We start from the raw sequence: 25221 nt of genomic DNA on the forward strand, positions 1-25221 counted from the left end.
TTCAAATGCACAATAACGTGACTCCATTTCTTCCGCTCAAGCATCTCGACTCCCTATTATAGATTTTTTTTTACTGCTATAACAGAGCACACAAATGGAGCAGCCACAGATGGCTGAGAATGTGTGTCAGATGATGGGGAAAAAAAGCTTTTAGCCAAAATATCATTTAGCTACTGAGATAAAGATAGATAAGTGAACAAAGGCGTGAACACACAGACAAGCCTGCAAGGACAAATATACAGACAAACAGTGTTTAGAGTCAGACTACAGAGGTATTTTTAGATGAGGAGCTCTACAGGGAGAGAAAGGTTAGTATATAATCAATACCAGTGGTGGAAAGTACAGACAAGATGACGAGAGAGCCTGACTTCCTGTCTTATATTTCCTTTTCTTATAGCACTTCCCATAAGGAATTTTGATTTGTAAATCTTCTGTCCCTACAGAGTAATTTTCTGCAAAAACAACAACCAGAGCCGTTCTTTATGAATGCTGCTTGTTAAACTTCCAACTTTTCTAAATGCTTCATAAGCAGGGCCCTAAAAGAAGCTTCAGTCTACGTGAAAACAAAGTTTATGTTTCAACATAAACTTTGTTTGCGGTACTAATGTTACTACTAATGAGGAAAGCCTTACAAACTCAGATTCACAGGGGGTGGAGGGGCCATTAAAATATTCCATTCATCCCATAAAATGTAACTCTACACCTTTAACTTGTTTAATATGCAAAGATCTATGACTTTCATATCAGCCCTTTTGCATTATCCTTCCACTTGCCTGCAACTCGTCCCCCAGAGTCCTCCACACTCTCAAATTCTCCAGCTTGTTTTGATAACCAGATGAGAAAAGCCCTGTTCATTAATGTCTTAACCACGAGGTCCTGGAACAGGTCGTGGTGCTGCTGAAAATTCAATACAGCCATCCAAGCAAAGCTTTTACATACATTAACATTAGTGCAGTAAAAGCTTCCCAGCCAAAGAAACATCAGCATTTCCTTTGAACCTTAATTGTCACTTTCTCTCCTTTGTCTGCGTTTCTGTTTCGTCCGGAGGAGCACAGGAGACGTACACGATGAAGCAGAGAGCAAAGAAAAGAGCGAAACACCAGCAAGGACGTAACATCATCCAAACAGCATCACAACACAGCGATTCTGCGATACGTGGCACGCTGCTTTGACAGATCATGGCATCCATGCAACCAAAAGATAAAAAAACCTGCATAAAAGGTGTGAAATATGAATTTATTCCCTGCATTTTGGTCTCAGCGTGCATCAATACCATTTAATTTCAATGCAAGTGTTACCAGCTCTCCAGTTAGCATTCCCCACTGTCCGCCATTTAGTATTACCTGGTACTGTTCTCTGCTTCAAACAGCTTCAAGTTTCACTAAGAAGATTGATATCTGGTGCCAGCTTGCTGATAATTGTATCATAACAGGATGTGATACACTATATACTCACATCAGCATTTCATCCCACTTCTTTTAAGTTAGATAACCTTGTCCCAAATCACTGGTTCTGGAAAGTTAGCCCCAGCTAATTACAGCCATGCCCAAAACCCATCGCTGTCTGATTTAGTGTTTTTGAGACTTAGATAAAATAAAATCCCCCTCAAACTCTCAGATCAAAAGTAATAATATGTAGAAACTTTGCCTTTGTAGCTCTGTATAAAACAAAACGGCTTCAGTATTGCTGAATTACACCAAACCCTGACACTCAATTCTTTCTGGGATTTGCCTTTGCTTGGCCAATGTAGCACATTTTTGGCTCTCAGCAGCAAATCTCAGCATGAGCAGCTACAAATCCCACAAAAACAGTAATGCTGCCCAAACACTATATGTTCACATTAATATAGAACATCTCACAGAGGTAGAAACAATCGAAAAACCTTAAGTATCATACACACATTAATTACAGCATACTTCCAATTTAACTGTTAAGGGTGAAAATGGAAAGTATTAAGTGAAGGTCACCTCATTTACTGTGTATTAAACGTGTGTGTGTGTGTGTGTGTGTGTGTGTGTGTGTGTGTGTGTGTGTGTGTGTGTGTGTGTGTGTGTGTGTGTGTGTGTGTTTTAGTGGTGCAAGAGCATTGGAGTGGGAATCCTCTTAGAAATGGCTTAATGTTGTTGCCGGAGGCACAACACAAAAACAAACATGCAAAAGATTCTGAAGGCACCCACACAAGTGGATTTAGGCACAAGAAGAAAAATGTAGGAACAGAAATGTTCACACACACACACACACACACACACACACACACACACACACACACACACACACACACACACACACAGATAACAGAAAAGGAAAAACACTAAAAATTCCATTTTATTTAATCAGATTGACTAAATTACAGATGAGGACGTGTTCACACTGAAAAACAAATCAAAATGTGGACGTCTCTGCACTACACAGAGTATGACTTTAATCATTTCTACACGTTTGTACGATGTATAACTTTGACCCGGAGGTTCTTACCAAACTGGCTGCAATTTATTTTTAGAATTCCGCTATTCTCGTTTTACCAGGTCCTCTGTTGTCTCCGAGACAAACGTCAGGCTTAGACTTTCCATGACTTCTGAATGAGAGACTTATGACTTAAAACATCTTAAAGATCTTAAACATCTCATTCTCTTGCAGTTGTCTAATCATTGATACCCATAAGAAAGGCTCCACCACAGCAAGCATCCACCTGCATTAAGGTGTTTTAAGCTTCGTAGTGTCTCGAGAAGGAAAAACCCTCCAACTGTGCATACTTTTAATTGATCTCATATGTAGAAACGTAAGCAGACACTATTAGCTACTAGCAGCTGATTCCAACTTCAGACACCCCTCCAGAGTGCACACCAAGTACAATATCACATTAGCATTGAATTTCACCCTCTACTAAAGCGTGAAAAGCAAGTAGAACAAAAATGTCACTCAATGCTTTCAAACCTAAACACCAAAGAGACAGAGAGAGGAAGGATGACCACAAGAGCAAGAAGCTAAATGTTTGCCACTGACCTGCCAAGCTGTCCAGTGTGTGTCTGTGTTGTCCGGAGGCCAGTCCGACAAACACCACCTCCTTCCTGAAATGACTTATCCCTGAGAAGGGCAAGACCAGATCCCTCCCACCCAGCAACTCAGCCAGTGACGGCTCAACCTGAGCCAGCACCGCTGCCGCCCTATAAGGAAATATACACATGAATATGCACAACACACAAACACGCACACACATTCATGACTTAATCCCCTCTCTCGCTCCCTTCCTGTCATATTACATAATGGGAGAATCTAGTGATTACTAATAACACCATCTTCTTCTTGATGGGATTAAGCATCACTTCATCACATAACGCAGCTCCGATGTCCCTGAGTGTCACGGAGTTAGCTCACAAAAACACAGACTGCCTTTATATTTCCATCAGCCTCTAAAGCTATGCGAGAACAGCAATTTCAAACTCAAATCTTTATTTTTCTACCGACTTTCAATTTACTTCAGTTGTATATGATATGATATGTGCAGTGGCAGAATTTGAACTCATTTAGTATTTTAGCCTTTAGGATGTGTGTGGGACAGATATGTGCTGACAGAGTAAAAAATAACTGAAAATGCTTAAAATGCTTAAAAGAACGTTTAAGATGAAAATGATGTAATGAAATCCAATCCAGGGGCGTTTATTCACTTTAACTGACACATAAAATAGGTGATTTTTAATCTAAGCTGACTAAGACAAGGCTTACTCTAAAACATCCAAACCACTGCTAAAAATGTACAGCCTGACCGTCGTGGAAGTGCTGAGAGGAAAAGATAAGACACAAGCCGTACCTAATGTGACACGTTGGTAATTAGGCACTGCCGACACTGCATCCATATATTTACTTCTGCAACAGGATTTTGCCGAGCATTGCATTTTATGCTCAGAGAACAATAAAGAAAATGGAGAAACCGGAACAAAAGAGATGTTGTTCTAGTCAACCTACATCCCAAGACACGACACCTGCTGTCACTGAGTACACCGCTGCTACATGCATGTGTGCATGTTTGGGGGGAAAAAAAGCTGCTGAGGATTCTCCGCATGGAGGAGGAGGAGCGACCCAACACAGTAATCTGAGGAATACAATGATCTCAGTGAGGGGCTGAAATTTGTTTTGGTAAAACAGTTTTTTGTTGCATAGCTTTGGCCATTTTATTTGCCACCCCTCTCTGAGCCTGGGTCTGCTGGAGGTTCCTTCCTATTAAAAGGAAGTTTTTCCTCCCCACTGTCACCTAGTGCTTGCTCATAGAGGGTTGTGCAATACTGAAGGGTTTCTTTCTGATATTTTAGGGATTTTACCTTACAATATAAAGCACCATGAGGTGACTATGGTTGTAATTTGGCACTAAGTTTACCTGAGTTGAACTGAATTGAATCTGAGTCTTCTTAGGTACAATAATGAGCCTCGGCCCAGCCCTGTAATGTAGGATCCAATGTGTGTTATTTAAAAAAAAAAAAAAAGCTCTGAAGGAATGAATCAAAGAGCTGCAAGAATGTGTGTGTGTGAATGTGGCTCGCAGTGCTGGAGTGATCAATAAGACCAGAAAAGTGGAATATAAAAAGCAACCCACAACGCTGTGAGCACTTAGATGATCATTTTCAGGCTCACAGAAGAAGCTCTGCTGTAACTAATAACATTAACAATAGCCGTCTTTTTACTGTTACTACTCAAGGCCATTTTTAATGCTACGAGTAACATCTGAGTTCAAAATGGCTGCTGTAAAAAAGCATTTTGTTGTGGGATCAACAGAAGACTTTTGTGATAGAAGTCATTTTATTATGTCGCAGTAAGAAAAGGATGGGTATCTAAATGATAATTAACTTCTTCAGTTTGAGGGTGACTCTTATTCAGAGCAAAGTTTACTTCCTGATGTAACTACTAAAACGTCATTTATTGCTGTCATGAACAATATAATGTCTGCTTTTTAATGTTAGTGTGCTATAGCATGAAATATGACATGCACTTACATTCTACAATGTAGTTATAGTTAGTTAAAGAAGCAAAGGTAATTTCAGACAATTTGGGTGTCATAGTATTCATATGAACTTCTGTGTGTGTGATGTGATGTGGATGTCAGCATGCGCACCAACTCACAGGTCTACTTGCTCCTGATTGGCAAGATGAGTGACTAAAAGCGTGATGTGAAGAGTTGGGACAGGGATCATAGCTTTGGCCAGTCGGGGGTCCTGCTGGAGCACGGCCTCTTGGACCTCACTCACAGCTGAACTTATCTGTCAGTGGACAGAGAGCAGAAGTCAGTTAAAGGTCACGTCCTTAAACTGTGATTTGTGAGACACAATGTGCATAAACTCCACCTGCTCCAGCTTCTTACCTGAGTGTTAGTAATGGGGATGGAGACAAAGTAATTGGGTCGCTGGCTCTCTTTCTTTTTCTTCTTCTTGTCCCCATCGTCCTCACTGTCCACTCGGCCCTCGCTGTCTCCTCGCTTTCTCTTTCTCTTTTTCTTAGTTGACTCTTGGCTGGGGACTACGGACAACAGCAAAATGAAAATTGCAATTAAAAATATCAATTAAAAGGTCCCACATCGTGAAAACACATCCTATTTTGTTATGTAGTTCTAATAGAGTTGGAGGTGTAAAATATAAGCTATGAAAATATGAAGTTGCTTCTGATTCCGTTCCTCTAGCACCAACACCCACACATAAAAACTGGACATCATGCTAAGGATTTGCATGAAAATAAATATAATACAGGATGAGGACAGTGAAAACAGACCACTTATTAGCCATAAGGTGCCCACTTGACTTGTCATCAAGGCTTCTTAATAGTGGGGGGAAAATGTTGCTAATTCAAGTAATTATAAAACATTAGGAACATACATAGTGTTTTCCATGTTGTTGGGCTGGCCAAAGCAAATGGAAGCTCTGACAATAAGTTTTCAGAAGTATCAGAACACTTCAGCGTTTTCTTCATCAGTTTCTTCCTCTCCCTCCTCAACTTCCTTCTAGTCTTCTTCTCACTTGATCCTGAAGGAGCTGTCAAAAAACAAACAAGTTTATCATACTGTATCTACATGAACTGAATATACAAATGAAAAAAAGAACAGACATGCAGTCACAGGCATGCAGTGTTACCCACAGACTCGACACGGCTCATGAAATAGTGTGCTAGACACAGCACCAGAACCCAAAATTATGATACCCAAAATCTGAAAGTCTGAGAATCATACAAGAGGTATTGGTACTGAGTATTAAGTTTCTGGCACCGTAACATTTTTACAGTGTGCTTAAGTTGCTTAAGTGCAGAATGCTGGCATAGAAGATTGTGTTCTTCTAACGTTAAATTATTGCTACTGTACGATAGGGCTGCTCAATTAATCGAATTTTAATCACGATTACGATCTGGGCTTTCAACGATCATTAAAAATGACTGAGCCGATTATTAGCCCCTCCCTAATTTATCCGCGACACCTTAAAGGCCGGTCCGTGAAAATATTGTCGGGCATAAACCGGTCCGTGGCGCAAAAAAGGTTGGAGACCGCTGATTAAGAGGACCCGAGGGAAGCTCGGAAAGCTAAGCAGAAGTTATTTGGAGAGTGACTGCCGTTGGTTGAAAAGAGAGTTTAAAAAAAAACAAACTTCAGTGGTGTTGCACACTATTTTATATTATTTTTTTTAAAGTCATTGTTAACCCTTTAAAGCCGGTCAGAGCAGCACGCTCCGTTTTGCGTAACTATTTTTAAATCCCTGTAGAACCTGAACCGTGTAAGCTAGCGCAATAATTTGTTTTGCATATGAAACCGGAGGAGTTGTACTTACATCTGATGCCATCAGCTTGTCCTCGGTCACGGTTTCCTTCCACATATAGCTTTGCAAAAATTGCATAAAAAGCGCTTGCAGGAACAAAAACATAATATTCCAGAAACACGCTTCGCCGTTCCTATCAGCTGTTCGTAACACTTCCCACAGTGAAATGATGCACATGCTGTTTTCTTTGCAAATTTGCATCATAGGATTGTTTTTTGTTTTTCCTGCAGTATATAAAAATTGCTGTTTCTCCAAAATAAAACTATGAAGACACTCAAAATAAATTTCCTGTTGTTGTAAACTATTTTTTGCAACTTTATTGTATTTAAAGTTTTGAGGGATAAGCCTCTTAAATTTCTCCAAGTAGAAATATATGTAAACAAAACAAAAGCGATTTTCAATTTTTTTTTGTAGTTTATTGCACTTTTTTGCAATTTATGTAATTACTATGGACTTAATGCATACATATTATTAAAATATGGGCTATAACAGTTGTATTGATGTATAGCAACTTGAAATGCTCCCACAAATGGCACTACAGCATGTAAAAAAAATAATATAAGCTCTGGTGGACTTGGTTCTATAGTAGGTCTTAAAGGGTTAAATAAATATCGTCAAATAATCGTGATCTCAATTTCAGTGAAAATAATCGTGATTATCATTTTTGCCATAATCGAGCAGCCCTACTGTACGAGTCGTCATCTAAATTGCATCTGGACTTTGACTCAGGCAGAACCGCATTATAAAACGTGTTAAGCCATAAGCTTAAGAGTTTCTGGCAAAAACTTAAAGTTACGTTTGGTCACCTCATAAAATTTTAAAAAGCAGTTATGAAACTTTTTTCATTTAAATTCAATCATGCAAGGACACGTGGCAGTCATGTTTACTAGTCTATTGTTGTCCACACTCACATTTGATAAATATTGCTTTGCTAAATAAAACACAGATTTCAAATTATGTGGTACCAGGAAGCCAACAAAAAAGTGAATCTATTCCCCAATTAAACCAAAGATTAGTCAGTATTGTATGACAGTTTCAGCCATTTAACTTACTGGACACCGAGGCAGCTTCAGGATCTGCAGGACTTTCCTGGACCTCCATGCTGACTGCCCCTGTCTGGGCTGAAGTCATCACCATCTCTCTCAGGTCCTTGTGCTCTTCTCCGACCTCCTTTCCTGCCAGATTTTCATCACCCTCATCATCCTCATCTGATGCAACTGCAGTTGTGTCTCTTCCGTAGGAGATGCTGGCTGGCTGCATATCACACACGGTGAGCAGATGATGATAGGACGGTGCTGTCACCTAAAACAGAGAGGCCATGTATCATTTCCAGGTTACACTTTCTGCAGCCAGCTTGATTTTTCTCTTCATTACCTGAAATCTGAACCGCTGTGCAGGCGGCTTGAGGCGAAGAGCTCGTTGGCAATGACTGACAGATACTGAATGCTGACTCCTAAGCAGCACTTCATTAACAGCACATATTCTCTGTAAACACGCGCTTTGTGAACGGTTAGACCCGAGGCTCAATATCACACGGCTGAAGATCATAACACACAAGTCTGTTCAATTTTAGATATAAACTTTTAGATTTTTAAACAGAGAAATGTATGAAGTAGGCATCACAGAGAACAACATTGCAACTACCACAAAAAACAAACAAACCCACAAGTCTGCAGCTTCTTATGAAACTCAAAAGACTGACTTTACCTCCATTTACAACACCTGTTGAAATATATCAGAGCCATGCTGCAGAACATCTGCTGAGCTATACAACTGTTAGCTAACTCTCTCTAACGGAGCTGTGCTACTGTTTATCAAACTAAACGAAATACGCGCACATTTTTCTTACTTTTTTTATATCGAGCTGGCGCAAAAAGCACGCAGGTGGTAGTGTTTGTATCAAAACTGGTAAGGTAAATAACACAAAATAATATTCATGCCAACGCGCTAGTTAACTAGCAGGACCTACCGGAAGCATTCATTTGTAAACAATATCAAACTTCCGGTCTAGAAAAATAAAATAAAACAAACATTTTCAAAATAAAAGTACAAGTTATATGTCCTCTCCATTTAGGAAAACAAAGACACTAAAGACACAATCGTATTCATCCAGCTTAGTTTAACTTCATATTTACTATTTCTTTCCACCGTAAATTTCCCTTTCACGAATGCCTTTCTGCAGAAGCTCTACGCCCCAGGGGGCCTCAAAACACAGTTTAAGTACCACAGTGCTAATCTAAAGAATTAATAACACGTCATTTATGTGACATTAATTTGGCGTTGCTAGCAAATCAAAGGACCGGATTAAACGTAATTATTCCGTCAAATACTAGAATACAGCGCAGTTTATGTTAGTTCATTTTTATTTAGATGACAAACTTTACACCAGCCAAAAAAAAAAAAAGAAAAAAAAAAGTTTGTCACACACAATTTTTCATTTTCTATGAATATAATGTATACATCTATAAAGTGGCTTATCATTGAATATGTGGTCTTTGCACTCTTTAGTCTTTCTTAGTGAATAAAAGTCAAGAATATAGAAAATAACAGCAGAAATATTAGCTGAACTAGGCTAAATTATACTGTAAATACACTGGTGTTTTGAACTGTTCAGGACCCCTCAATTTTATTTTTTTTTAAAAAGGAAAAAAGAAAAAGAAGACAACAGATGTTTTTTTAACATTTTTATTCACAATTTTAAACATTGGCTTGATTTTTTTTTTCTGAAAGATGAAAATAACTTGCAGATTTACATAGCAACCGTGAAACTAATCACAATATATTTGACTTTGATATAAATATATTTATTATTTATCTTAATGATCAAAGGACTTACGATGTCACTGTGTACATATAGCTGTAACTGTCAGTTTTGGGTTTTTTTAGAGATAAACAGCAGTTGGTACAGTTGAAAGTAGTTTTATGGCTATCTACACCCATATACTGTGTCTCTGACCTCTTCTTTGACACTTCATGATCACACCTGTTGACTCAGCAACTACCCTTACAGCTGAAATAGCTTAAAGTACTGAAATAAAGGTCACAAAGACGATTCTGTGCTGCCCTTTTGTTTCACAATGCACAAAATAATTATTTTGCATGATCAAAACCATAAAATCCTTAAATCCTATGCAAATGGTCAGAGCAATCTGCACTACTCAAGTGATACAGTGCAAAAAAAGTGGATTACAAAAGAGTAATGCATGGGACATATTTACAGTTTCTTTGACTTGTGATATCTGACTTTACACTATGAAAATCCAAAAAGGGATTGAATTCTCATTAATGCACCACCACTATTACTACTTTTAGCAGCTACATGTGTCTTTCCACTTGTATCTTTAATTGTCTGGATATCTGCGTGCTGCAGTAATGCCTTTCGAATTTCAGAAATGGCACTGTTATTTTGCTGACACTGCAACAATCCATGCACTGTCTCATGGTAGAAAACATGGACTAGTAACACAACATTAGAAACGCCATCCCATGTTTTCATTAAAGTTACATGCTTGGGTTCATGTGCGTGATGCATCAAAACTAGAATGACAGGCTGAGAACCTACAGAGAGCAAAAAAGAGGAGACGGATTACGAGAACATAACATAACAGTGGAAAAGTATTAAAAGAAAAAAAATTTAATGGCCACAGATTTTCTTATACTATAGAAACATTAGACAAAATTCATGCTATTCCTGATGCTTTTAAAAGCTCATCATTATTATGAGTTACTTTCAGGTCGTATTCTCAAACCCAAAAATGTCTCATAAAACACAACTGCAATTTTTTGAATGGATGACTAATTTAATTCTTTCCCTTACCTTTGACTTGCGTCATGGCTGCATCAATATCTGTCCCCATACGTGAAACAATGGGACAGAAGACAATAATGGCCTGGCAATCCTGATTGCTGTCTTCCTGTTCGATCAAATTCAAATCTGGCTCCTCACTTAAAGCCTTTACTTTTTCCAGTATCTGTTGATGGGCATTAAAGGTTTTTCCACTTATCACCATCTTGTACTTCAGTGTGGCTATAGAAATAATACAAAAAATTACAAATAAAGAGCAAGTTAAATTCACAGGAGAATCAAATTAAACTTCCTGGAATACAGTGATTCATCATAAATGAAATAAAAGACTTTGCTTCAATGAGTGAAATCAATTTATTAATATAGCACAAAAAATTCTTGCTTAAATTTCAAAACATTACTAGAATGATTAACAGAGCTGTCTGAGTCTTTTATATATAAAGTTTTGAGTTGAACAGGTTTTAAACATAGTGTTTTAGATCATCTAAATGCAAATATAAAAATGTTAAGCATTCTCGAAAACAATATATGTGCTCAGGTAACTATACACTTTACAATATGCAGCTGAAATTTTAGGGTTTATTTTTCAATACAATTTTTTAGAGTGGAACAAAATATCATTTGATACACTGTACTGCCAAAGGTATTTGCTTGTCTGCTTTTACACACATATGAACTTAAGTGGCATACCATTCTTAATCTATATGGTTTAATATGATGCCAGCCCATTGTTTTCAGCTATAACAGTTTCTAACTCTTCTCGGAAGGCTTTCCACAACGTTTAGGAGTGTTTATGGGAGTTTTTGAGCATTCTTCCAGAAGCACATTTGTGAGGTCAGACATTGATGTTGACGAGAGGCCCTGGCTCGCAATCTCTGCTTTAATTCAACCGAATGATGTCCTGTTAGGTTGAGGTCAGGATTCTGTCCAGGCCAGTCAATTTCAGTCATGTTCCTTCTATGTTGGAATAGAAAGGGGGCATCTCCAAACTGTTCCCACAAAGTTGGGAGAATGAAATATTTCAAAATGTCTTGAAAGCATTAAGGGGCCGAGCCCAATTCCTGAAACACCATGCCCCATAGCAAACTATGATCCCCCTTCCACCAAACTTTGCACTTGGCACAATGCTGTCAGACAAGTACTGTTTTCCTGGCAATTGCCAAACCCAGACTCATCAATCAGATTGCCAGACAAAGACGTGTGATTCGTCACTCGAGAGAACACGTCTCAAATGCTTCAGTAATGTCGTGTTTTACACCACTGCATCCAACACCTTGGACTTATTGAAATAAAGCTTGGATCTAGCATCTTGGCTATGGAAAACCATACCATAACTCTACGGATTATGTGCCTCCGCTAAATCCGCTCTGTGATTTTACGTGGCCTACCACTTGGTGGCTGAGTTGCTGTCATTCCCAATCATTTTCAGTCACTGAGAGTTGATTGTGAAATATTTAGCAGCAAGAAAATTTTACAACTGCACTTGTCAGACAGCTGGTGTTTTTTTCACGACACCATGCTGGAATTCACAGAGCTCCTGAGAGTAAACTATTCTTTCAGAATTGTCTGTAGAAGCAGTCTGCATGGCTAGGTGCTTAATTTTATACACCTGTGACCATGGAAGTGATTAGAACACCTGAATTCAATCATCTGGATGGGTGATTACCTCTGGCAATATAGTGTGTATAACAGTGTATTAAGTTAGATTTCTGAGTTTTTTTTTAACATATAATAAGTGAATATTGAATATTGCCTGGAGTTGGAAACCTTAAAACCTGGTCAATAATACAACCTTACATTTTAACAGTGAAGAGCTAAATTTACCTTGTCTTTTATGTGGATGGTCACGCTTGAAAGAAGGAGAGCGTGGGAACCGATTTGCACTACTGGTACTTGTATCTAACAAATATTGATGTAAAACAGCTATGTAACTATGTATGGCTATTTAACAATAGCCATACATAGCTCCATATGCATGTGTCTGTGTGTCACTAGACTGTAAGTAAAAGAAGGTGAAATTTACCTTGTTGTATTTCTGGAAGGTCACTAGTTTGGCTATTCTCACTACTTGACGTAGAACCTGTTGAGTACATTGGCATAACACATTTACAAGAAATTAAAAAAAATCTTATGAATGTATGTAAAAATCTTAACTGTACTTAAGTAATAATATATATCGTCATATACTATAGTTTTATACTATATGTAAGGGGTTTCTGAAAATCTATCCTGTGAATGACAACATAGCAGAATTTCGACTGACTTGACCTTTTCCATGTGTTTGTGATTCATGTGCAAGATTTAACACTTGAAGCAGACTGCTACACCAGACTGACTGAACAGTTTGGTCATGCTGTGATCCAGCATTGGTTATTGGAGTACATGCGCAGCCCCGCCCACTATAACCACGCGATTGCTGCAAAATGTCCACCCTACTGTTACTCATTTTATATTAAGATTTAAAAATCTAGTTGGTATTGGTAAGGTGAGTAGCCTTCAGTAATAGTAATAAATCACACAGCAATAGTACATTCATGTAGTTGTAAAAATCATGATAATATATTATGTAATCCAAAGTATTCAGAATACATTACTCTCATTGAGTAATGTAACGGAATACGTTACAAAATACATTTTGGGGCATGTATTCTGTGATCTGTAGTGGAATACATTTTAAAAGTAACCTTCCCAACACTGACCTTAACACCTGGTGAAGAGCTAAATTTACCTTGGTGGGGACAACATTGCACTACTGGTAATTGTATCTAATAAACCTTCATGTAAAACAGCATTAAAATGTAACAATAGCCTGTGTTAAATTTTACTGGAGTGCAAAGAAAAACAAGGTGAGATTTACCTTGTTGCATTTGTGGAGGGTCACTGGTTTGGCTATTGTGGCGCTTCACTGGACCACTTGACAAATAACCTGTTGAGTACATTGGCATAACGCATTTACAAGAAATTAAAAAAAATCTTATGAATGTATGTAAAAATCTTAACTGTACTTAAGTAATAATATATATCGTCATATACTATAGTTTTATACTATATGTAAGGGGTTTCTGAAAATCTATCCTGTGAATGACAACATAGCAGAATTTCGACTGACTTGACCTTTTCCATGTGTTTGTGATTCATGTGCAAGATTTAACACTTGAAGCAGACTGCTACACCAGCGGATTTTGTGGCAGGAACTTAAATCAGATAAAATTACACAAATGTTTGCACTTTTACTTTTAATTCTAACCAGTGAGAAATACATAAAATCAACTAAATGAAAAGCCAGCAGTGTTTGAATTACTGACTAAAGAAATGGATGCCTGTTGAATCTACACTCATGAACTTACGACACGTTAAGATTAGGCTGATTATACAAATCATTTCATTATAATTACTTTTGTGGGTTTTTTTTTTTAATTATTATTAGTTTGCGGCATAAGGTAGTCCAGGTGTTTCTGACACCTATACTCAATTGTTGCAACAAGGGGCCTACTTACTGTAACTATATATACATATATATATGAATTAGGGGTGGGAATTTAACACGTTAATTGCGATTTATTAATTTGAAAAAAAATAAAAATAATAACGTGTTAAAAAATTAACGCATTTAACGCACTTTGCATTCCAAGCAAAGGGGAACTTTTGTCAATGCACGATTTCCTAGTATACCGATTATACTGATGTACACACACAAACGTTTTCCTCTGCAGAAGAGAAGAAAAAAATCAGAGAAAACAGAGGTTGGAAATTTTTGTTGCTGTTATCCTATTGGATCGGCATGACATCTAAACAACATGGAAACAGACCTGCTGTGCAAGCTGGGCCTGCAGGAGCAAAAGAGAAGATGCTGGGATGAAAAACCCCCAATACTGTTAGATGTAGATATTTGCATTGTACTGTCAGTCTATTCTAGCTTCATCAAAAAAACACCCACCGTTTACGGTCAACAAAAAGTGAAAGTAGACTGACTGAACAGTTTGGTCATGCTGTGATCCAGCATTGGTTATTGGAGTACATGCGCAGCCCCGCCCACTATAACCACGCGATTGCTGCAAAATGTCCACCCTACTGTTACTCATTTTATATTAAGATTTAAAAATCTAGTTGGTATTGGTAAGGTGAGTAGCCTTCAGTAATAGTAATAAATCACACAGCAATAGTACATTCATGTAGTTGTAAAAATCATGATAATATATTATGTAATCCAAAGTATTCAGAATACATTACTCTCATTGAGTAATGTAACGGAATACGTTACAAAATACATTTTGGGGCATGTATTCTGTGATCTGTAGTGGAATACATTTTAAAAGTAACCTTCCCAACACTGACCTTAACACCTGGTGAAGAGCTAAATTTACCTTGGTGGGGACAACATTGCTCTACTGGTAATTGTATCTAATAAACCTTCATGTAAAACAGCATTAAAATGTAACAATAGCCTGTGTTAAATTTTACTGGAGTGCAAAGAAAAACAAGGTGAGATTTACCTTGTTGCATTTGTGGAGGGTCACTGGTTTGGCTATTGTGGCGCTTCACTGGACCACTTGACAAATAACCTGTTGAGTACATTGGCATAACGCATTTACAAGAAATTAAAAAAAATCTTATGAATGTATGTAAAAAATCTTAACTGTACTTAAGTAATAATATATATCGTCATATACTATAGTTTTATACTATATGTAAGGGGTTTCTGAAAATCTATCCTGTGAATGACAACATAGCAGAATTTCGACTGACTTGACCTTTTCCATGTGTTTGTGATTCATGTGCAAGATTTAACACTTGAAGCAGACTGCTACACCAGCGGATTTTGTGGCAGGAACTTAAATCAGATAAAATTACACAAATGTTTGCACTTTTACTTTTAATTCTAACCAGTGAGAAATACATAAAATCAACTAAATGAAAAGCCAGCAGTGTTTGAATTACTGACTAAAGAAATGGATGCCTGTTGAATCTACACTCATGAACTTACGACACGTTAAGATTAGGCTGATTATACAAATCATTTCATTATAATTACTTTTGTGGGGTTTTTTTTTTTTTTAATTATTATTAGTTTGCGGCATAAGGTAGTCCAGGTGTTTCTGACACCTATACTCAATTGTTGCAACAAGGGGCCTACTTACTGTAACTATATATATACATATATATATGAATTAGGGGTGGGAATTTAACACGTTAATTGCGATTTATTAATTTGAAAAAAAAAATAAAAATAATAACGTGTTAAAAAATTAACGCATTTAACGCACTTTGCATTCCAAGCAAAGGGGAACTTTTGTCAATGCACGATTTCCTAGTATACCGATTATACTGATGTACACACACAAACGTTTTCCTCTGCAGAAGAGAAGAAAAAAATCAGAGAAAACAGAGGTTGGAAATGTTTGTTGCTGTTATCCTATTGGATCGGCATGACATCTAAACAACATGGAAACAGACCTGCTGTGCAAGCTGGGCCTGCAGGAGCAAAAGAGAAGATGCTGGGATGAAAAACCCCCCAATACTGTTAGATGTAGATATTTGCATTGTACTGTCAGTCTATTCTAGCTTCATCAAAAAAACACCCACCGTTTACGGTCAACAAAAAGTGAAAGTAGACTGACTGAACAGTTTGGTCATGCTGTGATCCAGCATTGGTTATTGGAGTACATGCGCAGCCCCGCCCACTATAACCACGCGATTGCTGCAAAATGTCCACCCTACTGTTACTCATTTTATATTAAGATTTAAAAATCTAGTTGGTATTGGTAAGGTGAGTAGCCTTCAGTAATAGTAATAAATCACACAGCAATAGTACATTCATGTAGTTGTAAAAATCATGATAATATATTATGTAATCCAAAGTATTCAGAATACATTACTCTCATTGAGTAATGTAACGGAATACGTTACAAAATACATTTTGGGGCATGTATTCTGTGATCTGTAGTGGAATACATTTTAAAAGTAACCTTCCCAACACTGACCTTAACACCTGGTGAAGAGCTAAATTTACCTTGGTGGGGACAACATTGCACTACTGGTAATTGTATCTAATAAACCTTCATGTAAAACAGCATTAAAATGTAACAATAGCCTTTGTTAAATTTTACTGGAGTGCAAAGAAAAACAAGGTGAGATTTACCTTGTTGCATTTGTGGAGGGTCACTGGTTTGGCTATTGTGGCGCTTCACTGGACCACTTGACAAATAACCTGTTGAGTACATTGGCATAACGCATTTACAAGAAATTAAAAAAAATCTTATGAATGTATGTAAAAAATCTTAACTGTACTTAAGTAATAATATATATCGTCATATACTATAGTTTTATACTATATGTAAGGGGTTTCTGAAAATCTATCCTGTGAATGACAACATAGCAGAATTTCGACTGACTTGACCTTTTCCATGTGTTTGTGATTCATGTGCAAGATTTAACACTTGAAGCAGACTGCTACACCAGCGGATTTTGTGGCAGGAACTTAAATCAGATAAAATTACACAAATGTTTGCACTTTTACTTTTAATTCTAACCAGTGAGAAATACATAAAATCAACTAAATGAAAAGCCAGCAGTGTTTGAATTACTGACTAAAAAAATGGATGCCTGTTGAATCTACACTCATGAACTTACGACACGTTAAGATTAGGCTGATTATACAAATCATTTCATTATAATTACTTTTGTGGGTTTTTTTTTTTTTTTAATTATTATTAGTTTGCGGCATAAGGTAGTCCAGGTGTTTCTGACACCTATACTCAATTGTTGCAACAAGGGGCCTACTTACTGTAACTATATATACATATATATATGAATTAGGGGTGGGAATTTAACACGTTAATTGCGATTTATTAATTTGAAAAAAAATAAAAATAATAACGTGTTAAAAAATTAACGCATTTAACGCACTTTGCATTCCAAGCAAAGGGGAACTTTTGTCAATGCACGATTTCCTAGTATACCGATTATACTGATGTACACACACAAACGTTTTCCTCTGCAGAAGAGAAGAAAAAAATCAGAGAAAACAGAGGTTGGAAATTTTTGTTGCTGTTATCCTATTGGATCGGCATGACATCTAAACAACATGGAAACAGACCTGCTGTGCAAGCTGGGCCTGCAGGAGCAAAAGAGAAGATGCTGGGATGAAAACCCCCCAATACTGTTAGATGTAGATATTTGCATTGTACTGTCAGTCTATTCTAGCTTCATCAAAAAAACACCCACCGTTTACGGTCAACAAAAAGTGAAAGTAGACTGACTGAACAGTTTGGTCATGCTGTGATCCAGCATTGGTTATTGGAGTACATGCGCAGCCCCGCCCACTATAACCACGCGATTGCTGCAAAATGTCCACCCTACTGTTACTCATTTTATATTAAGATTTAAAAATCTAGTTGGTATTGGTAAGGTGAGTAGCCTTCAGTAATAGTAATAAATCACACAGCAATAGTACATTCATGTAGTTGTAAAAATCATGATAATATATTATGTAATCCAAAGTATTCAGAATACATTACTCTCATTGAGTAATGTAACGGAATACGTTACAAAATACATTTTGGGGCATGTATTCTGTGATCTGTAGTGGAATACATTTTAAAAGTAACCTTCCCAACACTGACCTTAACACCTGGTGAAGAGCTAAATTTACCTTGGTGGGGACAACATTGCACTACTGGTAATTGTATCTAATAAACCTTCATGTAAAACAGCATTAAAATGTAACAATAGCCTGTGTTAAATTTTACTGGAGTGCAAAGAAAAACAAGGTGAGATTTACCTTGTTGCATTTGTGGAGGGTCACTGGTTTGGCTATTGTGGCGCTTCACTGGACCACTTGACAAATAACCTGTTGAGTACATTGGCATAACGCATTTACAAGAAATTAAAAAAAAATCTTATGAATGTATGTAAAAATCTTAACTGTACTCTAGTTCTAATTTACCATATAGTCATATACCATAGTTATATACTATATGTAAGGGGTTTCTGAGAATATATCTTGTGAACGGCAACATAGTAGAATTTTGACAGACTTTACCTGTTCCATGTGTTTGTGATTCATGTACAAAATGTAACACTTTTTGTACACAGACTGCTCTGAGCATGGCATGGGCAGAATGACATGTTAATTGAGACTCTGTTATTTAAATTCTATGGATTCATGTAAAAATAGATGTAAAAGCAAAGAAGGTTGAGCCGTGGTCAGATATTATGTCTATTCAATACCAAAGACATGGCTTATAAATATTCAGCATAAATGGACTGGATCAGATAGAAACTTGGATTAAAAACCTTTGTCCTGGTTCTGCAATGGTTGAGATTTCCTGAGGTCCTCCAGTAGATTGATATGTGCATCAAGGAAATCTTGCACTTTATTCATTTGGATCTTCATTTCCTTCAACATTTTCAGGTAGTCGACCAAAACTCCATTTTCGGTTAAGGCAGCTGGATGGAAAGTTTAAGGTTATGTATAAGAATATGCATGTGATATTTTAAAACTTCCCCAAAACATCCTAAATCCATCCATCTATTTTCTTCCATCCATCCATCCATCCATTCGCTTCCGCTTATCCTTTTCAGGGTCACGGGGGGCGCTGGAGCCTATCCCAGCTGTCATAGGGCGAAAGGCGGGGTACACCCTGGACAGGTCGCCAGTCTGTCGCAGGGCTAACTTATCCAAATCAATCAAATGCAAGAGCCAACAATGTTAGCAGGCTGTACTTACCCCTGAAAGATTCATGTGGGATGAAGTCCTTGAATTTTTCTATGAGCACACCAATTGGTTTCTGAAACAAAGAAAAACAAATAAAAGTGTTTATTGTCCAGATCTGACTTTCTATATGAGTTACACACGTCCAGCTGAATCTCTCTCCTCTCAGTTATACACAGCTTGCTTGCTTACCTGCTTGTTTATTATATCAAAGATTTCCCTTATCCGTTTGACATTTTCAACTCCAGGGAACAGCAAACCCAGGTCTTGTAAAGTCAGTAACTGGAGATCTGAGTCAGCTCTCAAACCTTCCTCTGAAAGATCAGATCTGTTATTGATCAAGTAGTCTCCTGATTGTCTGTGAAGGTTCTCAGTCCTCCAGGTCATCGTAGTCTAAGGAGCTTGGAAAGAAAAGCGTCTGGACTTCTTTAAGTTGCTTGAAGACGTTTCACCTCTCATCCGAGAAGCTTCTTCAGTTCTAAGAGTCAAATGGTGGAGAGTCCCAGATTTAAACCCAGTGGGAGTTTCCCCCCAAAGAGGGACAAAGGACCCCCTGATGATCCTCTACCTAATCACATGAGTCAAGGTGTGAAAACGGGTGTGGGTCACAATGTGCCAGGGTTTCAGGTGAGCTCATTGTGAAACCTGGCCCCACCCTATCATGTGATTTCTTGAGGTCAGATGGCCCAGGGTGTGAGTGGGTGTTAAGGTGTCTGGGAAGGGAAGATGGTCGCTCACAGTGGACATAAATGGCTTCTTTCACTCCTCTTTCAAACCAGCTGTCCTCTCTGTCCAAAATGTGAACATTGGCATCCTCGAAAGAGTGACCTTTGTCCTTTAGATGCAAATGACTTTATAAATGCCCAGTTAGGATACCCGCATGTTTTGAGTGCTTCCTTTACATGTGTGTGTTCCTTCTTTTTCCCTTCAGGCTTAGAGGGAACATGTTCTGCCCGGTGGTGTAGGGTCTAATTTCTCCAAGTTTGTGTTCCAGAGGGTGATGGGAGTCAAAGAGGAGGTACTGGTCTATGTGTGTGGGCTTCCGGTAAACTTCAATGTTGAGGTTGCCATTCTCTTCAGTGTGCACAGCGCAGTCCAGGAAAGGCAAACAGTTATCCTTTGTGTGAACTTGATGTTTTTATCCACGGCGTTAATGTGCGCAGTGAAGGATTCCACTTCTTGTGTTTTGATTTTGACCCAGGTGTCGTCTACATATCTGTACCAGTGGCTGGGTACTCTAACTTTAAAAGAGCCAAGAGCCTTTCTTTCCACTTCCTCCATGTAAAGGTTGGCTACAATAGGTGACACGGGGGTGTCTGTAGAAACCCTCATTGTATTTGAAATATAAAGTGGTAAGGCAGAGGTGTAACAGGGTGCAAATCTGATCGGGTGTGAAGTTGGTCCTGACTTCCAAGGACCTGTCTTCTTCTAGTCGTTTTCTGAAAGTCTCCACTGCCTCCGTGGTAGGTATGCAAGTGAAGAGAGAGACTACATCAAAGAACACTATGGTTTCATCTGGATCCAGGGTAAGTTTCTGGACCTTGTCGGCCATCTGGACCATCTGACCTTAGGAAATCACATGATAGGGTGGCGCCAGGTTTCACAATGAGCTCACCCGAAACCCTGGCACATTGTGTCCCACACCCGTTTTCACACCTTGACTCATGTGATTAGGTAGAGGATCATCAGGGGGTCCATTGTCCCTCTTTGGGGGAAACTCCCACTGGGTTTAAATCTGGGACTCTCCACCATTTGACTCTTAGAACTGAAGAAGCTTCTCGGATGAGAGGTGAAACGTTTTCAAGCAACTTAAAGAAGTCCAGACGCTTTTCTTTCCAAGCTCCTTAGACTAGTCTCCTGATTATACATTATAAAAGTTATTATTGTTCGTTGTTGTGATTTGGCGCTGTATAAATAAAACTGAGTTGAATTAGAATTATACTTCAATTTATGGCTTTGTTAGCTTTTTTCTTGTTAGTTTGCAGCATAATGGAGGAACAATCGAGCCTACTTACTGTAATATATTTATGCCTATTTACATCTTATTTACTCTGACAGTAAATATTCTCAAAAAACTGCCATTTACCTTCCAGTTTATTGGCTGCCACTTCATCCTTGCGTCTTATTTCCTTAAGCAAAATATCCATGATTTCACCTGCAGAAAAGAAGAAAAAATCAGAGAAAACGGAGGTTGGACATTTCTCATACTGTATAGTTCCTGTTTCTGTTCTCCTGTTAGATTGACATAACATCTGAACAATGTGGAAACAGACCTGCTCTACAAGCTGGGCCTGCAGGAGCAAAAGAGAAGATGCTGGGATGAAAAAAAACCCAAACAACAAATACTTTTAGCTGTAGATATTGTTGATCGTGTTGTCAGTCTAGCCAAGCTGATCACAAAACGCCCATCATTTCAGAATTAACCCACAAGGTTTAGTGTTCATGGGAATTTGTGAAGTCAGACGTTGATGTTGACAAGAAGGCCTGATTCCCAGTCTCCACTCTAATTAATCCCAAAGTTGTTGTGTCAGGTTGAGGTCAGAACTCTGCGCAGACCAGTCAAGTTCTTCCACACCAAAGTGGCTAATTGATGACTTTATGGACTTTGCTTGGTGCATTGGTGTGCAGTCATGTTGGAGCAGCAAGGGCCCATTATTGACTAAAAAAATGGATGCCTGTTAATCTGTCCATTACATTGAGAGAATGACATGTCAACTGAGACTTCATGTCTCTGCTATTTCCATTCTGTGGATTCATGTAAAAGTAGATGTAAAAGCAAACAAGCCTGAGCTGTGGTCAGATATTGTGTCTATTCAATATCAAAGACATGGCGTATGCATATTCAGCATAAATGGACTGGATCAGATAAAAAGCTTTACCTACATTAAGTTGAAGTTTGCTACCCTCTGTAAAAGCTTTGAATCTGCACTCATGAAATTAAGACACGTTAATATTAGGCTTAAATAAACTGGATTAAAAACCTTTGTCCTGGTCCTGCGATGGTTGAGATTTCCTGAAGTCCTCCAGTAGATTGATATGCGGATCAAGGAAATCTTTATTCATTTGGGTCTTCATTTCCTTCAACATTTTCAGGTAGTCGACCAAAACTCCATTTTCGGTTAAGGCAGCTGGATGGAAAGTTTAAGGTTATGTATAAGAATCTGCATGTGATATTTTAAAACTTCCCCAAAACATCCAAAATCCATCCATCCATCTATTTTCTTCCGCCTATCCAAATCAAATGCAAGAGCCAACAATGTTAGCAGGCTGTACTTACCCCTGAGAGAGTCATGTGGGATGAAGTGCTTGGATTTTTCTATGAGCTCACCAATTGGTTTCTGAAACAAAGAAAAACAAATAAAAGTGTTTATTGTCCAGATCTGACTTTCTATATGGGTTACACACGTCCAGCTGAATCCCTCTCCTCTCAGTTATACACAGCTTGCTTGCTTACCTGCTTGTGTATTATATCAAAGATATCCCTTCTCAGTTTGACATTTTTAACTCCAGGGAACAGCAAACCCAGGTCTTGTAAAGTCAGTGACTGGAGATCTGAGTCACTGCGTAAATCCGCCTCTGAAAGAGCAGATCTGTTATTGATCAAGTAGCCTCCTGATTATACAAATTAAAGTTATTATTGTTCGTTGTTGTGATTTGGCGCTGTATAAATAAAACTGAATTGAAATAACATTCAATTTGTGGTTCTGTTGATTTTTCTCTTGTTAAGTTTCCAGTGGTTTCTGAAACCTATACTCATTTGTTGCAACAACGGAGCCTACTCACTGTAACTACACACACACACACACACACACACACACACACACACACACACACACACACACACACACATACATACATACATACATACATATATATATGCATAAATATTTACATCTTATTTACTCTAGTAGTGTAGGATAAATTAGGGCTTTTCGATATAACGATGTATCTCGGATGACGATATAAAAACGTCTATCGTTTCATTTTATGCTATCGTTTGTTTCGTGGTGTCGCAAAATAAACTGTTTACAGCAATATTTTTTCATCGTTTTGATGGTCACTGTAGTGGCTATATTAATTTCTTAAAGTTCTCTCTTTCTCTTATATTTAATATAACCACACTACAGACGGACAAGCGCCTGTTTTTATGTGTTGTGGTTAGCAACAACGACGGTAACAGCATCGCGTGTCCGCTTGTTTATGTTCCACATAAACCTTTAAACCTTAGACTCAAACGTTAGAACAGGCTTTTCCCCGCAGCACGCCGTGTAATAAATACTCACAAAGAAAACGGCTTAACTTATGTCTAAAAATGTATAGTTTCATGCATCTGTTAAAGATTCACAGAATTTACAGAAAATGTTACATTTTTGTGATTTATATCGTTATCAGGACGATAGAATTCTTATATCGGGATATGAGATTTTGGTCATATCGCACAGCCCTAGGATAAATATTCTCATTTTCTCTGCCACTTACGTTCCAGTACAGAGGCGGCTGCTTGGTCCTTGCTTCTTATTTCCTTAAGCAAACCATCCATGATTTCACCTGCAGAAAAGAAGAAAAAGTCAGAGAATACGGAGGTTGGACATTTCTCATACTGTATAGTTCCTGTTTCTGTTCTCCTGTTGGATCGACATGACATCTGAACAACGTGGAAACAGACCTGCTGTGCAAATGGGGTCTTCGGGAGCAAAAGAGACGCTGGGATGAAAAAACCCCCAAATACTTTCAGATGTATTGATCGTATCGTCAGTCTAGCCTAGCTTGATCAAAAGAACGCCACCGTTTACAGTCAAAGGAAAGTGAAAGTAGACTGACTGAAGTGGTTGGTCATGCTATGACGTTGCAGGGCTTTAAGCAACCATTGGTTCATGAGCAGCCCCGCCCACTATGACTGCTAAAAAAAAGTCTGGGTCCTAAAATATCCAAAGTCATGCACTGTGTGTTAAACGTACACATAATTTTTACACAAAGCACATTTCACATTTTGGCAAAACGAACAAGAACAACACCATGTCACAATGTAATCGTGCAATGTGTCTCATCTTTAAAACTTTAAAAGTCTATATAACAGTTATGTAAGGACTTCGTTGTTTCACTCGAGTCCCACAGCATCAGTCTTCAAGTTTGTGTTACAGAGCCAGATTGAAATAGCTCAGCATGCAAACACTTAAAACACCAGCAGGGTGCAGCAGTGCACAGTTTTTCTTTGCCAGTGCAACCCGTACAAAGTGCACACACTGCCATACATCTCAGTGCAGGCTTGTACAGTAAAAAGACTTCCCTCCAAATATGCTGCCGGTAAAAAGATTCCAAAAGAACACTAAAGGGCGTAATTTGAAAAGGAACAGGGACAAAACCAAGAAATGATTTCCTTTGTTTCATGTGCGGTCAGGATATTTAAAGGTGAGGAACCATTAGTATTAACCCATTTAATCTCAAATAATTTTCCCCTGCAAAATAAGTGCATGCATTTTACTCCTTAGACATCCCCTACACACAATATGTTTAATTTTGTTAATGTAATATGCGGTTAAAACAGCAACAATTGTTGCCAGTGTGATTAAATGGGTTAACACAATACTTGAACTTTGAGCATATGTACAGGATGTTCTTGCAGCCTCTCACAGTACAGCACTGACTGTGTTCTCTCCGTTCATTAAGCTTTCTGCTATTTAATAGTAGCTTCAGCAGCAATATTTTTTTTAATTGTTTTTAAATATTCTAAAAAGCTGAAAATGGCAACTTTTCCTTTATTTTTATTAGTACGTCTTCTTGTCCACTAGATTCAAATAAACTTCAATAAAAATTGTTCTGCACATGTAGCATGTGTGTGCTCACTCTGTCCTCAGAGCCAATTTTACCAACAGCTCAGTCAAATTCGTGCTTCACTCTCTGTATGTCTGCAGAGAGCC

At 38.1% G+C, this 25221-nt stretch overlaps 2 protein-coding genes across 10 annotated transcripts in view; both read right to left on the bottom strand.

The window, feature by feature from the left end:
- The window catches only part of akap7 (A kinase (PRKA) anchor protein 7), a 49625-nt gene extending 40835 nt beyond the window's left edge, over window positions 1-8790 (bottom strand). For 2 of the 3 annotated variants that reach the window (XM_085381505.1, XM_085381507.1), the window contains exons 1-6: window positions 8160-8790; window positions 7838-8087; window positions 5859-6014; window positions 5351-5505; window positions 5113-5249; window positions 3004-3164 (exon numbers count right to left, since the gene is read on the bottom strand). In XM_085381505.1, the coding sequence (XP_085237631.1) occupies window positions 3004-3164; window positions 5113-5249; window positions 5351-5505; window positions 5859-6014; window positions 7838-8087; window positions 8160-8333 (1033 nt within the window). In that variant the 5' untranslated portion in view covers window positions 8334-8790. The remainder of the gene's footprint in view (window positions 1-3003; window positions 3165-5112; window positions 5250-5350; window positions 5506-5858; window positions 6015-7837; window positions 8088-8159) is intronic. The other variant, XM_085381506.1, reaches the window with a different exon arrangement.
- Window positions 8791-9462: 672 nt separating this feature from the next.
- LOC146651924 (uncharacterized) lies at window positions 9463-24123 on the bottom strand. Of its 7 annotated transcripts, XM_085382519.1 has the most exons (16): window positions 23970-24123; window positions 23783-23851; window positions 22758-22879; window positions 22581-22641; window positions 22285-22431; window positions 21390-21458; window positions 19496-19617; window positions 19319-19379; window positions 18886-19038; window positions 18371-18439; window positions 16730-16798; window positions 15084-15152; window positions 13448-13516; window positions 12614-12670; window positions 10603-10812; window positions 9463-10343 (listed from the first exon to the last, which is right to left on the bottom strand). In XM_085382519.1, the coding sequence occupies exons 2-16, from the start codon at window positions 23841-23843 to the stop codon at window positions 10036-10038; spliced, it is 1647 nt and encodes a 548-aa protein (XP_085238645.1). In that variant the 5' UTR covers window positions 23844-23851; window positions 23970-24123; the 3' UTR covers window positions 9463-10035. The 7 variants fall into 7 exon arrangements, with proteins under 7 accessions (XP_085238645.1, XP_085238647.1, XP_085238646.1 ...); XM_085382521.1 differs by lacking the exons at window positions 15084-15152; window positions 18371-18439; XM_085382520.1 differs by lacking the exons at window positions 15084-15152; window positions 16730-16798.
- Between the last annotated feature and the right edge of the window lie 1098 nt (window positions 24124-25221).

The sequence above is a fragment of the Rhamphochromis longiceps genome, linkage group LG15 (assembly GCF_057381845.1).
Source record: "Rhamphochromis longiceps isolate RC_006_pf linkage group LG15, R_longiceps_female_GT1.1, whole genome shotgun sequence".
In the NCBI taxonomy this organism is placed as follows: Eukaryota; Metazoa; Chordata; class Actinopteri; order Cichliformes; family Cichlidae; genus Rhamphochromis; species Rhamphochromis longiceps.

Coding starts and splice junctions, on each gene's coding strand:
- LOC146651924 (XM_085382519.1), bottom strand. CDS start 23,843: ATGGATGGTTTGCTTAAGGAAATAAGAAGCAAGGACCAAGCAGCCGCC. Junction 21,459..22,284: donor ATCGCAGGACCAGGACAAAG/GTTTTTAATCCA, acceptor TCTTTTCTGCAG/GTGAAATCATGGATATTTTG. Junction 16,799..18,370: donor CCCTCCACAAATGCAACAAG/GTAAATCTCACC, acceptor TGTACTCAACAG/GTTATTTGTCAAGTGGTCCA.